This window comes from Siphateles boraxobius, unplaced genomic scaffold, assembly GCF_051911475.1.
Source record: "Siphateles boraxobius isolate OS27281-9 unplaced genomic scaffold, OSU_SipBor_1 32, whole genome shotgun sequence".
NCBI lineage: Eukaryota > Metazoa > Chordata > Actinopteri > Cypriniformes > Leuciscidae > Siphateles > Siphateles boraxobius.
The window spans coordinates 938,657-952,993 of NW_027508942.1; the positions used below are offsets into that span (position 1 = coordinate 938,657).

Here is a 14,337-nt window from a genome sequence, read left to right on the forward strand (position 1 = left end):
ACATCGGGTCAGAGGTCACTCTTCCGCTGGAACTCGACTTGCGTACGGCCATTACCTAAAGCCAGTGATTATAGTTTATAAAGTTATGAATATGGATATTTTTCAGAATGACATATTAACCTTATAGTTCATACACTGCATGGTTGAGTAGTGCATAAATGAATTATAGTGCATAATTTGGGACGCAACTCTTACGTACTGTTCTGCTATACTCAAAAAATATGTAGCATACTTTTGGTTGCATTTTATTTTAAGGTGACGTAGTTACATTGTACTTACTCAAGAAGTAGTCCACTACTTAATTAACTACTTATAGAGTACTATAGAACTGCAGTTAGGATTGGTTTAGGGTTAGTTAACTACTTGAAAATTATGCATAATTTACTGTTATTACTATAGTAAATAGGTACATGTAGTACATGTAACTACGTCACCTTAAAATAAAGTGTTAAAGTACTTTTTCTCCACAAAAACAATAAATAATTTTAGGGCATAGCATAAGTAGGTGAATTGGGACACAGTTTAATCGAACCGTTACAGTAGCCTGTAGTGTAGACCTTTGCCATCTTTGATTTTAAATGGGAATCTCATCAGTGGGTTGTACTATTATTTAATGCGTTTTTTATTGTTCTGCTGACAAAAGACTGCAAAAATATATAAGAAATTTAAGCAGACAAAAAACTCCATACAATGAGCTGTGTAAAATTAGAAGTGATCTAGGAGCTTTATACAGCTTTTTACGTCGAAAAATCACAGCCTCGCTTTCATCCTGTCATGGCGCTGCTCTGAATAAGGTCTTAACCTCACAAAGTTATCGCGAGTTGGATTTTGTGAAAATTTGTTTGGCACAGCTTGTAAATACGCGCTTACCAATTTGTAATATAGACTTTGTGTTTACAATAAAAGGTTTAAAAATGCTAATGAAACCGTGTGAATAATTAAAACTCTTTTGAACTGTGTTAATTTCTTTCGGGGATGAGGGAATCAAATCCCTAGATAAACTCACCCCGTCCCACCCCACCACCGTAATTCGTCCTCTGGTTTAGATGAAATTAGTGAATGTACATTGCTAAACATGAATCACAGCAAGTTCGGCAACACAACTGACCTGCGGATGGCACATGAAGACAGTTCACACTAACACGCGCAGCGAGAGCGAGCGAGGGTGTTGTCACGTGACGCGCGAGGGAATTGAAGAGGCGCGCGCTGCAGCAGACACATGCGGACATTCACACATCATTCTCCAACTGAGGTTGATGTCGGAGATACATACTGATTAATATTGTCTTAAACTTACTTTCTACAGAATTTCCGTTAATTTAAAAAGTACTTTCTCCGCTCTCTGAAAAAGTAGAGGTTGGTGCATTTTTTTGTTGCAAATCAGACTGAATAACTCTCTCACCAAGACAAATGTCACCTTGCGAACAGGTGTCTTATTGGATGGCAAACTACCCGTCTGTCTTTGAAGTGTTTGAGAAGAGCTACATTTGCACTTGAAGATCGGATTTTAGAAATATATGGATGATATGAATAACCGAGGTTTTGTTTAGACAGTGAGATGAACAAACAACAACTTATTTCAAGGTCGTTGGATTTATGTTAATGCTCTACGGGAGAGGTGCATCAGGTAAGTCTGAAAATTATTTTAATTCGAAAAAAAATTAAAATACGGCGACTGTTAATTGAGTAGATTGGGGCATGTTTTCGACTTTTAATGCTTTTTCTAAAAACATCAAAAAATGCATGCTTACAGTGTTTTAGCAATGCATTTAAACCTAGTAAAGGAAAGTGGTCTAATCAATATCAAACTTGCATTATGATGGTAAATTTATTTTCAGTTATGATGGCAGTTTTTGTAAATGTGAAATGCATTATGTTGATGGCCTTAATTGCCAGGTTAATATCTGAATAAAATACTAAATTTTCTTTTCTTTTTAAATTCCACTTTAGAACTGTCAATTAAAGGAGCATTTTCCAGATACTATCACTGTCTATAACTCTCCTGGAATCATCATCATCATCATCATCATGGATCGTATGTAAACCTCATTGTGCAGCAGGTAGCTGAACGAATGCAGCAAACACACACCTTTGCTCTTCAGTAATGAATGACAGCTCTCCAACATCTGAGAACATCATGTGTCAGGAGCTGACTGCAGATGCTCTGAACGGCAGTTGTGACTATACCATGCCCACGTGTAACAATGGCACAGGTGAAGCGGCATTGCAGCTGCCTACCTTTTCTATGGCAGCGAAAGTGAGGGTGATAATTACCTTCACTCTTTGTGTAGTGTCAGCTGTGTGCAACCTCGCAGTGCTGTGGGCTGCCAGCACCAATAACAAGCGCAAATCCCATGTGCGAATTTTAATCATGAACCTCACCATTGCCGACCTGCTGGTGACTTTCATCGTGATGCCGGTGGATGCTGCTTGGAATATTACGGTTCAGTGGTTGGCGGGGGACCTGGCTTGCAGATTGTTAATGTTTCTGAAGCTCGTGGCTATGTACTCCTGTGCGTTCGTGACTGTGGTCATAAGCCTGGACAGGCAGTCGGCCATTCTCAACCCTCTGGCCATCAATAAGGCTAAAAAGAAGAACAAAGTAATGCTGAGTGTGGCCTGGGTGATGAGTTTTGTTCTCTCTGTCCCTCAGGTGAGGAGCTGCTTGAGTGATTTTTCATGTTTTTCTTTGTGTCTTATCTCTGTGTGCTGCATTACTCAAATTCACAAGAACCTCCAGAGTCTGGCGTAATACCCTGAATCAGAGATCAAAATGAAAACGACAGGCAGTTGAACTACTTGCTTACCTTCTTGAGCTTAGACTTGAAATATTCATATTTGTTCGTATTTAATCAGATTTTAAACCACAAATGCGTTCACTCTAAATTAAAAATGTATTTGAATTTTTTGTATTTGAAAGTCTGCTATACAGTTTTTAAAATGGATGAAAATTAAAATTCTGCCATCATTTACTCCCCCTCATGTTTGACCTTCTTTCTTCTATGGAACACAAAAGAAGAAATAATGTCCACACTGCTTCAAGGCTGTCAAGTTTGTATGTGTGTGTGTGTGTGTGTGTGTGTGTATATCATTAGTCACAATCATTCCATCTTTGATCTCATTTACATTAAATGGCACTTCACAACATGCTTGAAGTCACTAATCTAATGCCATACTCTACATACGTCAGAATGCACCAAATTTGAATATGCGCATATTCAAATAATTATAAAAGACATGAAAGCCATGGCAGTAGGAACTGGTGAACCTTATTGTCCCTCACACAAGGAAACCATATATGGTTGTATGAATGGTACTGCTTTTAGAGTTTCACCATTCTGCAAATTGAAACCTCTGTATACTGTCTCCTTCTGTGTTTTACGGAAGTAAGAAAGTCATACATGTGTGGAACAATATCAGGGTGAGTAAAGGATGACAGAATTTTTATTTTTGGTTGAACTATCCCTTTGATGTATTACTGTATTTTGTGTAGCACACGTACAGTATTCACACAACTGTATTTTCCCTTGGCAGATTGTCTTTTAGATCATATCGACAATCACTTTTCAAATAAGTAATGTATTCAGTATTCCCCCTAGACCTGTTGTAACATTAGAATCAAAGCTATAAAGTGTTGCAAAATTCATAGATGTTCATACCGAAGATTAGTTCAGCAATGACAGTACTAAGAGCGTTTTCATCAGCCCTTTAATTTCACCTCAGATTTAACATAATGACTGTTGCGGAGACACGTTACTCAACATTACCAACACTCATTCACTCAAGCGCACACACACACGCACACCCATATACACACACACACGTCTGGTTCGCTATCTTTATGGAGAATCTCCATAGACGTAATGGTTTTTATACTGTACAAACTGTATATTCTCTCCCCTTACACTAATCCTACCACTGAACCTTCCCATCACAGAAAACGTTCTGCATTTTTACATTAAAAAACACAAACTCATTCTGTATGATTTATTAGCTTGTTTCCTCATGGGGACCTTCAGGTTTGAGTTGAGTGGGATAGAAAAACATGAACAGACACACGTCCACATTTCCATTGGCACAATGATTTTTATACTGTTGAAACTGTATATTCTATTCTCTAACCCTAAACCTACTCATCACTTTCTGCTTTTTTAGATTTTCAAAAAACCTAACTTATTATGATTAAGCAGTTTTTTTCCTGATGGGGACCAAAAAAAAAAGTTTGGTATACCTGAATAACACACACACACACACACACACACACACACACACACACACACACACACACACACACACACACACACACACACACACACACACACACACACACACACACACACACACACTGTATTTTCCCTTGGCAGATTGTCTTTTAGATCATATTGACAATCACGTTTCAAATCAGTAACGTATTCAGTATTCTCCCTAGACCTGTTGTTACATTAGAATCAGAGCTATAAAGTGTTGCAAAATTCATAATATAAATTATGCAGTTTGTTAGTCAATCAGATGTTTTTAAATGTGATATTTTCTTAAATCAGCTCACAAATGATATTCTAAAACATAATATATGTGACCCTGGATCACAAAACCAGTCACATGGGTCAATGCTTTGAAATTGAGGTTATATAACAGATTTGAAAACGTAATAAATAAGCTTTCCATTGATGTATGGTTTGTTAGGATATGACAATATTTGGCTGAGATACAACTATTTGAAAATCTGGAATCTGAGGGTGCAAAAAAATCTAAACATTGAGAAAATCACCTTTAAAGTTGTCCATTTATGTTCACAATTGTGCTGCATTCACTCACAAAAATAAATGTTTTATATATGTATGGTAGGAAATTAACAAAATATCTTCATTTGATATTCCATTTCATTGGAACATGATCTTTAATTAATAGCTTAATGATTTTTGGCATAAAAGAAAAATCGAAAAATTTGACCCATCCAATGTATTGTTGGCTATTGCCACAAATATACCCGTGCTACTTGTGACTGGTTTTGCGATCCAGGGTCACAAGAAAACGCTCTGTGACCTTCAGTTACAAGATCTGAAATGTTCAAGATGATAGCAGCAAGAATTACTGCGGAAAGACTTTAATAAGGGGTGATTCTCAATCAGAGGAGGCATGCATATTTTAAAACACTGCGCAGTTGAAGTAATAAATGCAGAGACCTCTTTATTTGCTCCTCCTGACGAAGTGGAGCGTTTAAAATCAGCGTGCCTTCAAGTTTAGAGAAGGCAGCAAGCTAAAAGAATGAGGACATATTACAAGCACTAAAACTCCACAGTAAAACACATTATGACAGCAGATTGTGTTTGAATGAGGTGATTTCACAAAGGTATGATTGAAGATACAAGGTCACAATGGGCTAAAGCAGATATTTTGTTGTCATTTGTTTTTCAAATGGTTTTTATGAATCACTTCTGAGGCATAAGCAGACAGATGGCTTTAGCGTGGATGTCAGTATGCCCGTCTTCATTTGTCAATTGGCAATCTCCTTGTCATAGAATATGTAGTCAGACAGAATATGTAGTCAGACATCATATTTATTAAATGTTCTGCAAAAGACTGATCCTGGGAACACTGACTGAATCCTGAGCTTTTAGCTGAAGGGGATATATGCCACATCTAATTTGCGACGCTGACAGTGTTCACTTGATTAGTTGGCTGTAGATAGCATTGAATATGCAATTAGAGTTTGTGGCTAATTTTCCAAAATAACCAATTAGTCATTTTGAATGCTTCTAAATCAAGCTAGTGTGTAATTGTTTCTTCTTAGTTTGAATGTATTTGATGGTATTAAATAGGGATGCTCCGATTGATCGGACGACGATCATGATTGGCCGATATTGGCTAAAAATAGATTCATCGGCGAACCCCAAAAGCGCCGATCAAAAAAGCCGATCACGTGACGTAAATTACTCGCGCGACTTTTTCCCACATGCATGCGTGGCGCATGAGCACACAACAGCAGAGTGGAGCTTGGCAGTGGCAACATGAGTTCTCCTTCACCGGAACGAATAGTGAGTCTCCCAACGGATTGAAGCGCGCGTCCGAGTGAAGACCGTGCACCGCGCGAGCCACAACAGAATCTGCGCCACTGATCGCTGCGGCAACGAGCATTTTGATCACTTGATAAAAAAAAAAACATTTCAGTGCTAGATCGCCTCTTATTTAACAAATTAACAAAATGAATGCTCTGAGTTAACTGGAGATGTTTTTATTTATTTGTATTGGTACATTCGTGCCGCGAGATATTTCAATAGTGGTGGTGGTATTTTATTTTTTTTATCTGACGTAGTTGGTTCCTCAACTACAGGCCCTTCTCAAAAAATTAGCATATTGTGATAAAGTTCATTATTTTCCATAATGTAATGATAAAAATTAAACTTTAATATATTTTAGATTCATTGCACACCAACTGAAATATTTCAGGTCTTTTATTGTTTTAATACTGATGATTTTGGCATACAGCTCATGAAAACCCCAAATTCCTATCTCAAAAAAATAGCATATCATGAAAAGGGTCTCTAAACGAGCTATTAACCTAATCATCTGAATCAACTAATTAACTCTAAACACCTGCAAAAGATTCCTGAGCCTTTTAAAAACTCCCGGCCTGTTTCATTACTCAAAACCGCAATCATGCGTAAGACTGCCGACCTGACTGCTGTCCAGAAGGCCATCATTGACACCCTCAAGCAAGAGGGTAAGACACAGAAAGAAATTTCTGAACAAACAGGCTGTTCCCAGAGTGCTGTATCAAGGCACCTCAGTGGGAAGTCTGTGGGAAGGAAAAAGTGTCAAAAAACGCTGCACAACGAGAAGAGGTGACCGGACCCTGAGGAAGATTGTGGAGAAGGACCGATTCCAGACCTTGGGGGACCTGCGGAAGCAGTGGACTGAGTCTTGAGTAGAAACATCCAGAGCCACCGTGCACAGGCGTGTGCAGGAAATGGGCTACAGGTGCCGCATTCCCCAGGTCAAGCCACTTTTGAACCAGAAACAGCGACAGAAGCGCCTGACCTGGGCTACAGAGAAGCAGCACTGGACTGTTGCTCAGTGGTCCTAAGTACTTTTTTCGAGTGAAAGCGGATTTTGCATGTCATTCGGAAATCAAGGTGCCAGAGTCTGGAGGAAGACTGGCGAGAAGGAAATGCCAAAATGCCTGAAGTCCAGTGTCAAGTACCCACAGTCAGTGATGGTCTAGGGTGGCATGTCAGCTGCTGGTGTTGGTCCACTGTGTTTTATCAAGGGCCGGGTCAATTCAGCTAGGTATCAAGAGATTTTGGAGCACTACATGCTTCCATCTGCTGAAAAGCTTTATGGAGATGAAGATTTCATTTTTCAGCACGACCTGGCACCTGCTCACAGTGCCAAAACCACTGGTAAATGGTTTACTGACCATGGTATTACTGTGCTCAATTGGCCTGCCATAGAGAATCTGTGGGATATTGTGAATAGAAAGTTGAGAGACGCAAGACCCAACACTCTGGATAGGCCGCTATCGAAGCATCCTGGGCCTCCATAACACCTCAGCAGTGCCACAGGCTGATTGCCTCCATGCCACGCCGCATTGAAGCAGTCATTTCTGCAAAAAAATTCCCGACCAAGTATTGAGTCCATAACTGAACATAATTATTTGAAGGTTTACTTTTTTTTGTATTAAAAACACTTATTTTATTGGTCGGATGAAATATGCTAATTTTTTGAGATAGGAATGTTGGGTTTTCATGAGCTGTATGCCAAAATCATCAGTATTAAAACAATAAAAGATCTGAAATATTTTAGTTGGTGTGCAATGAATCTAAAATATATGAAAGTTTAATTTTTATCATTACATTATGGAAAATAATTAACTTTATCATAATATGCCACTTTTTTGAGAAGGACCTGTACATCAGATTCAGATTATTTTATTTAATGCCATGTCAGCATTCAAAGCTATTTTCATGGCAAAAATTCAATTATAAAAATACAAATACCATATAAATACAATAAAACAAAACAAAACAAGAAGTCATTTTATACAATATATATTTTTAAATGAACATATGATAAAAAATCCAAAACCTTTTCAGGCATAATCAAATTAAATATGTCCTTTAATGAAGTAACTTCATAAAAGAGCATTCTGCTCAACTACATCTGACGTTCATAATAATAACAGAAAAAAACTTGCCATAGTTTTGTCCTTTTATCAGTAGCCAGTTTTGGTGTAACAAGTTGTACATTTTGTTGCCAATTAGTAAATGTAGTGGGTGTATTAAGAGGCTACAATTTCCAAATATGTCTAAGTGTAACTTGATCCCCTCCCATTAGGCTGATCTGATGTGTGTTGGTCTGCCTGACCCCTCTTTGTTTGGAATAATTTAATGTTACTCTGCCTTATCTGGGAAAGATGGCCTACAGTAGCCTTAAGACATCTAATTTTCTAAATACAATTAAATAAACACATTTCTACAAATGGTGCAAACTCTGCTAGATTATAGATAAAAGATTCCCATTCCCCTGCCATTCTGTTATCGGCAGTGATCGGCAATCGGCAGATCATGATTTTGGTGATCGGTAATTGGTGATCGGACCCAAAAATGCTGATCGGAGCATCTCTAGTATTAAACAAGTACAGTAGTGGTGATGTGTAATCTACTGAATTCCCCAACAGATGTTTCTGTTTCACAATGTGACCATCACGGTGCCAGCCAATTTCACTCAGTGCACCACACGTGGGAGCTTTGTCAAACACTGGCAGGAGACCATTTACAATATGTTCACTTTCATTTGCCTCTTCCTGATACCTCTGGCCATCATGATCTGCTGCTACACCAGGATCTTGGTGGAGATCTCCCGAAGGATGTCCAAAGGAAACAGTAAGTGGAGTTACATTTGAAAGGAGGCTAATTTTGCATACGGTATTAATGGCGCCATCACCATATAAATTAGTGTTAACAATCTATGAAATGTTTTCCTGAAATGGAGTGATGGAGTAAAAAGTAAGATATTGTGCATTTGAATGAAGTGTAAAAGTACAAATTTCCCCAAATTAAAATACTCTGATAAAGCAGATATTTGAAATATATATATATAGTCCTGTCCTCATTTGCCATCATTCTGTCATCACTCAACCATATGCCGTTCCAAACCGTAATGATTTTCTTTCTTCTGTGGAACACAAAGGTAGTTATTTTAAGAAAAAGAGTGTTTTTTGTCCATACTAAGAGTCAGGCTGTAATCATGTCAGGCATTTTTATTATATGGAGTCATAATATTCAGTTGAAAGATTCTTCAGAATATCTGCTTTTGAGCTCCAACAAAAGTCATACGGTTTTGGAATGACATGAGGGTGGGTGAATGATAACAGAACTTTAATATTAGAGTAAACTATCCCTTTAAGTCCAGAAAACTAAAAAAAAGTGTTTGGTCATATATTTACTGCATATTTTAAAAAAATCTTCTCGCTTTTACAGTCTCTTCAAAGGAAATCCACTTACGGCGTTCCAACAGCAACATCCCAAAGGCCCGTATGAGGACTTTGAAAATGAGCATAGTCATTGTGACGTCTTTCATAGTTTGTTGGACACCATACTACTTGCTGGGTCTCTGGTACTGGTTTCTTCCTGATGATTTAGAAGAGACTGTTTCTCACTCACTTACTCACATACTGTTTATTTTTGGACTTTTTAATGCAATTCTGGATCCCATCACTTATGGCCTCTTCACCATCCATTTTCGCAAAGGACTGAAGCGTTACTGTCGCAACGCAGCTGTACTCACCGAGTCAGAAAATAACTCCATCATGACGGGCTCAGTGAAATACTCTCCATCTCCGTTTCGCATGAAAAGAGTGACCCAGACGTGTCTAGGAGCTGACCCAGAGCAGAAAGTGGTGGGCGGGGAAGATAAGAAGCCAGCTGACTGTAAAAACAAGGAATAGTGGCAACCCTACCAATTCAGCCTTGAAAAAGTTTCATTTGATTAGAGATACGGATGTGACAAGGCAGGTCTTGTACCGGCTGTCTAGCTGCTCACAAGAACAATGAGGGAACAACACATACCTGCCTGTTCTCAACAGCATGAGACAGAATCAAATCGAGCCAGAGTGCTTCGCATCTTTTGATTCATTCACTGATGAGCTGCACAAATTACTCAAGCTATATTTAATACCCATCTATTTTCCTGATTCAGGTGATTACGTTTTCTAATCGTTTTCTCTTTGCTTAATATGCCAATCATGTTTTTTTTTCTGCAGATTAATTAGAACGTTGCTACTTGTGGCTTTTGTTGAAAATGTCATTTACATCAAGGGTTTTATCTCGTACAAATTCAAGTTCAGCAGCTCCACCTGCTAACACAAAGGGCATCGCTCTTGAATTGCTTGTTTGAGGAAATTACTTTCATCTACAAACAAATAAGATGTGTGAATTTAGCGTTTTGAGATATTACAAATGCAAATTACTGTACATTTGGTTCTTGAATAGTTTCCTGGTGTTAATTGGAAACATTCAATAGGACCATTTCAGGAATCCTAACCCAGCCTCTTAAGATGGTATCGGTTAATGTGTAGACACTTTATTGAATAGATTCAGAATCACTGCTTTTAAAGTCCGCGCTATTATTACAGGGCAGCCTGATCTCATAAGAATCTATATTTATTCATATGTGGCCAGGGGACCAATTGCATCGCCCTGTATGTGGCGTTTACATGCTCGCATATAGGCTGTTATGTGCAATATGGATGTATTGATAGCATCTAGAATCTAAAAGTGTTTATGTATTCCACATTTTAAGCGTAAAAATCTTTCTGCATTTTTTATAAACTGTAAAAAAAAAGTTGCTGCTTTAAGTAAAGTAAAAAAAGGAAGAAATTGTTAATTTTATTAGCTATGATGCATTAAATTGATCAAAACATTTAGAATGTTATTCAGAATTTATTTGTTTCAAATAAATGCTGTTGTTTCTATTCATCAAAGAATCCTGAGGGAAAATGGATTACAAAAAAATAAAATTAAACACCACAACTATTTTAAACATTGATTAAGAAATGTTATAGCATATTATAATGATTTCTGAAGGATCATGTGACACTGAAGACTGGAGTAATGATGCTGAAAATTCAGCTTTGACATCACAGGAATAAACTGCATTTAAAATAAATATTAAAATAGAAAACAGTTATTTTAAAATGTAATAATATTTCATAATAGTACCGTTATTCCTGTTTTTTTTATGAAATAAATGCATCCTTGGTAAGCGTAAGAGACTACTTTCAAAAACATAAAAAACTTACCAACACATAATGCTCGAATTTTAGATGCTGTCAATACTTTAATAAATGTACAAAAAACATACATTGATATAGAAATGACACTTTACATGCAAATACCGACAAATGTTTCTGAAGAAAAAGGTTGTACTCTGGCCAACACATACTATCACGTCCCTTGCAGTTGCAACAAAGAGAACTATTTAGCTTTAAAATGAGATTGGATGCATGAGTAGGTGGTGAATGTGTTTACATCATACTTCTCAGGGAAGGTGCTTCTTTTGTCACAGGGTATTGAAGTCCAACTGGAGACTGACAAACTGTAAAGCTTTCTTTTTTTAATGTCAGGTGAATACTGTCATCTCTGTTAATGTGATGTTATGTGTTCTGACAGTGCTTGAATCGTACGTAATAATCAACATGTCTGAGAGCGTATTTCAGAGAGTCACGTGACATCCTCTAGTTGTGCTTCTTGTGTTTGCTGTGTCACTGCAGGGTGTATGTAGGCCTTAATGACCCAGACTCAAGCTCGGTAAATGTAATAGCCCTGCGAGAATGTGTACTTGAGAGGGAAAATGAAAGGGGAGTGAGTCTTTTCTGTCAATCTGTCATAAGTGAAGTGAAGATCTATACACTTGTGTGTATAGTGCATCGCCGTTATGTGAACCACAGCTGCACTTTCATATTCCATACAAATGGAAACATTAGGTACACATTGAGTCTTGGAAAAACAGTGCCTGATGTTTTTGCAGTTAAAAATGTATTTAGGCATTGTCTGACAAATTTACTCATTATATCCATTATATATTAGCTGAATAAGACATTACATGGGCGAAATACATTACTGATGTATGGTATTTATATGAACTGTTGACATTATTCTAAAGAAGAGGTTACTTACAGTGTTAAAACTTTATTTAAATGCATGATGCTAACAATGTGTTTTTGAGAAAAAGAAAAGATAAGTGATTTTCTTTTGTTGTGCATGATATATAATATTGTGTTGTGTGTCATTATGTTGCCTGTTTTGGTTTATGTGGAGCAGTAAAAAACATTGCTTTTATGTACAATCCCCTTGTTTCTTTTAATTAGCTCAAATATGTTAGTTTTCATTTAAAATTTATCCACAACTTGTTGAATATACTGATAAAAGTTTAAACAACTATATAATGATTTCTAACCATTCTGTTCTCACTAAATAAATTGTAATGGATTCATATTCAGACATTCATATTCATAACAGATTCTTACCTAAGTGACTTGTAATAAATGTGTAACCCGCATTAATGGCCATTAGAACGTTCATGAGAATACATAAAACATGCTATGTTAAACAAATAGCTGAGAAGAAACCTAACTGTGAAAACATGAATCTAGCTGCTTTTACTGTTCAAGTACATTCACTCTTTTACATTCCCTCTTCAAGGTTCTTAGGATGCTGGTTCTTTGCATTTTAGCCAAGAACAAAATCATGTTTGGCTGTAATATAGGGTCTAGAGTTGGCTTCATGGTTCTTTTCATGATATTCAGAACCAGTGTATTGGTTTATGGGTTCTTCAAAGCAGCAGCAACAGTGTTTTTTTTTTTTTTTTTTTTTTTTGAAGAACTACTAAAAAAATGGTTTTCTATGATATCAGACAGTAAAATCCTGTTTAGTTCAAACTTGCACCTTTAATTCTACAGCTGTCTAGAGTATTTAATTCTAGCTGAAGATAAGTCGAAATGTCAGTAGTACAGTTTTCATGTGATAAACGTAAATGTGTCTTTGTTCAGGGACAATATAAGTAACGACTGACAGCTGTGGTATAATTCAGCGTAGGTGTAGATCTTTATTACTGAAGTGATTGACAGTGACACAGCTGATTAAGATACATTTTGAAAACACAGAAAACTTATGAAACGTAAATGGAAATGTGCACCGAATGCACCATGAACTGCCACAAAATTCCGGATACCAACATCTCCTATTACCATTTATTTTGTAAAATGATTGAACAGATAAATTAAAGATCTACTGCAAATTTTTCAATTTAAATCACTAATTATTTTGGGCAGGCTCAAAAATCGTTTCTTCATGCCATACAGCAGTCTGATATTTTCTATAATATTCACCATCGTCCATGTCAACACAAAGGGTATGTTCACACAACAACTATGACAAGAAGACAATAACGGTATCGTTTTCAAAAACGTGCTCTTTGAAACCCGTTTTTCAAAAGTTTTTTATATGAAACGGTGTCACCATTTTCATCTATAAATGGAACACAACAGCGGCATTTGTAGGTGCCTGAAAACACAAACTCCTGAAAAGTTTTTTTTTCTACGTGTTAACAAAAAATGCGGGTTTGTAAAAACGGTGACGTCATGCCTATTACTGTCACGGGTCTGGTACAGGCCAAAGAAGACGCTGAGTCAAAAGGCTTCACTTCAAACTTTTACTATTAACAAATAAACAAACAGGTACCAGCAGGCGAAACGGGCAGAGGGTAAACACACAGAGGAACATTAAAGCAAGAACCAACGAGGATTAACTGAACAGAAGGAAACTAAATACAGATACAAATCAACAATAACGAGGTGAGCACAGGTGACACGGATGATGATGACGATGAACAGGTGTGTAATTGAGGGAGTGAGTGCAGGTGTGAAGACACGAGGGTTTCTGGGAAGTGTAGTGCAGACGAAGACAGAGTGGTGCAGACTGTAACGAGTCAGAAGGCTGAGGCGGATCCATTTGCAACTACTTTAATAACTCAAAGGCAGACAGAAATAAACTCAGGAATTCTTGGAGGATAACTCAAAGACACAGTCAGAAATAAACTCAGGTAGCCACTGATGAGGTTGCGCAGGCAGCAGGGTGAAATCAGGCTGGAAGTCGGAGGCAGGCGGCGTGCATGCAGCAAACTGGAACAGGCATAAAGGTCTTGGCAGGCGGCTTGAATCAGTGTCCGGATCAGGCAGAGGGTCGAGAGGATGGCTGCAGGCAATCAGAGTAGGTTAGTATAGCGAGGATCAGAAATACGGGTAATCTTGATACACAGAAACGGCTCGGACATGCACAC

General features: G+C 37.5%; 1 protein-coding gene across 1 annotated transcript; it reads left to right on the top strand.

Moving 5' to 3' along the window:
• Positions 1–1,976: 1,976 nt before the first annotated feature.
• gnrhr4 (gonadotropin releasing hormone receptor 4) lies at positions 1,977–10,862 on the top strand. The gene is made up of 3 exons (XM_077194414.1): positions 1,977–2,653; positions 8,678–8,882; positions 9,480–10,862. The coding sequence occupies exons 1-3, from the start codon at positions 2,105–2,107 to the stop codon at positions 9,944–9,946; spliced, it is 1,221 nt and encodes a 406-aa protein (XP_077050529.1). The 5' UTR covers positions 1,977–2,104; the 3' UTR covers positions 9,947–10,862.
• The last annotated feature ends 3,475 nt before the right edge of the window (positions 10,863–14,337 follow it).

Bases quoted from the DNA above. Each gene is read 5' to 3' on its own strand.
- gnrhr4 (XM_077194414.1), top strand. From the start codon at position 2,105: ATGAATGACAGCTCTCCAACATCTGAGAACATCATGTGTCAGGAGCTG. The intron at 2,654-8,677 runs GTGAGGAGCTGC...ATTCCCCAACAG, and splicing joins TTGTTCTCTCTGTCCCTCAG to ATGTTTCTGTTTCACAATGT. The intron at 8,883-9,479 runs GTAAGTGGAGTT...TCGCTTTTACAG, and splicing joins AAGGATGTCCAAAGGAAACA to TCTCTTCAAAGGAAATCCAC.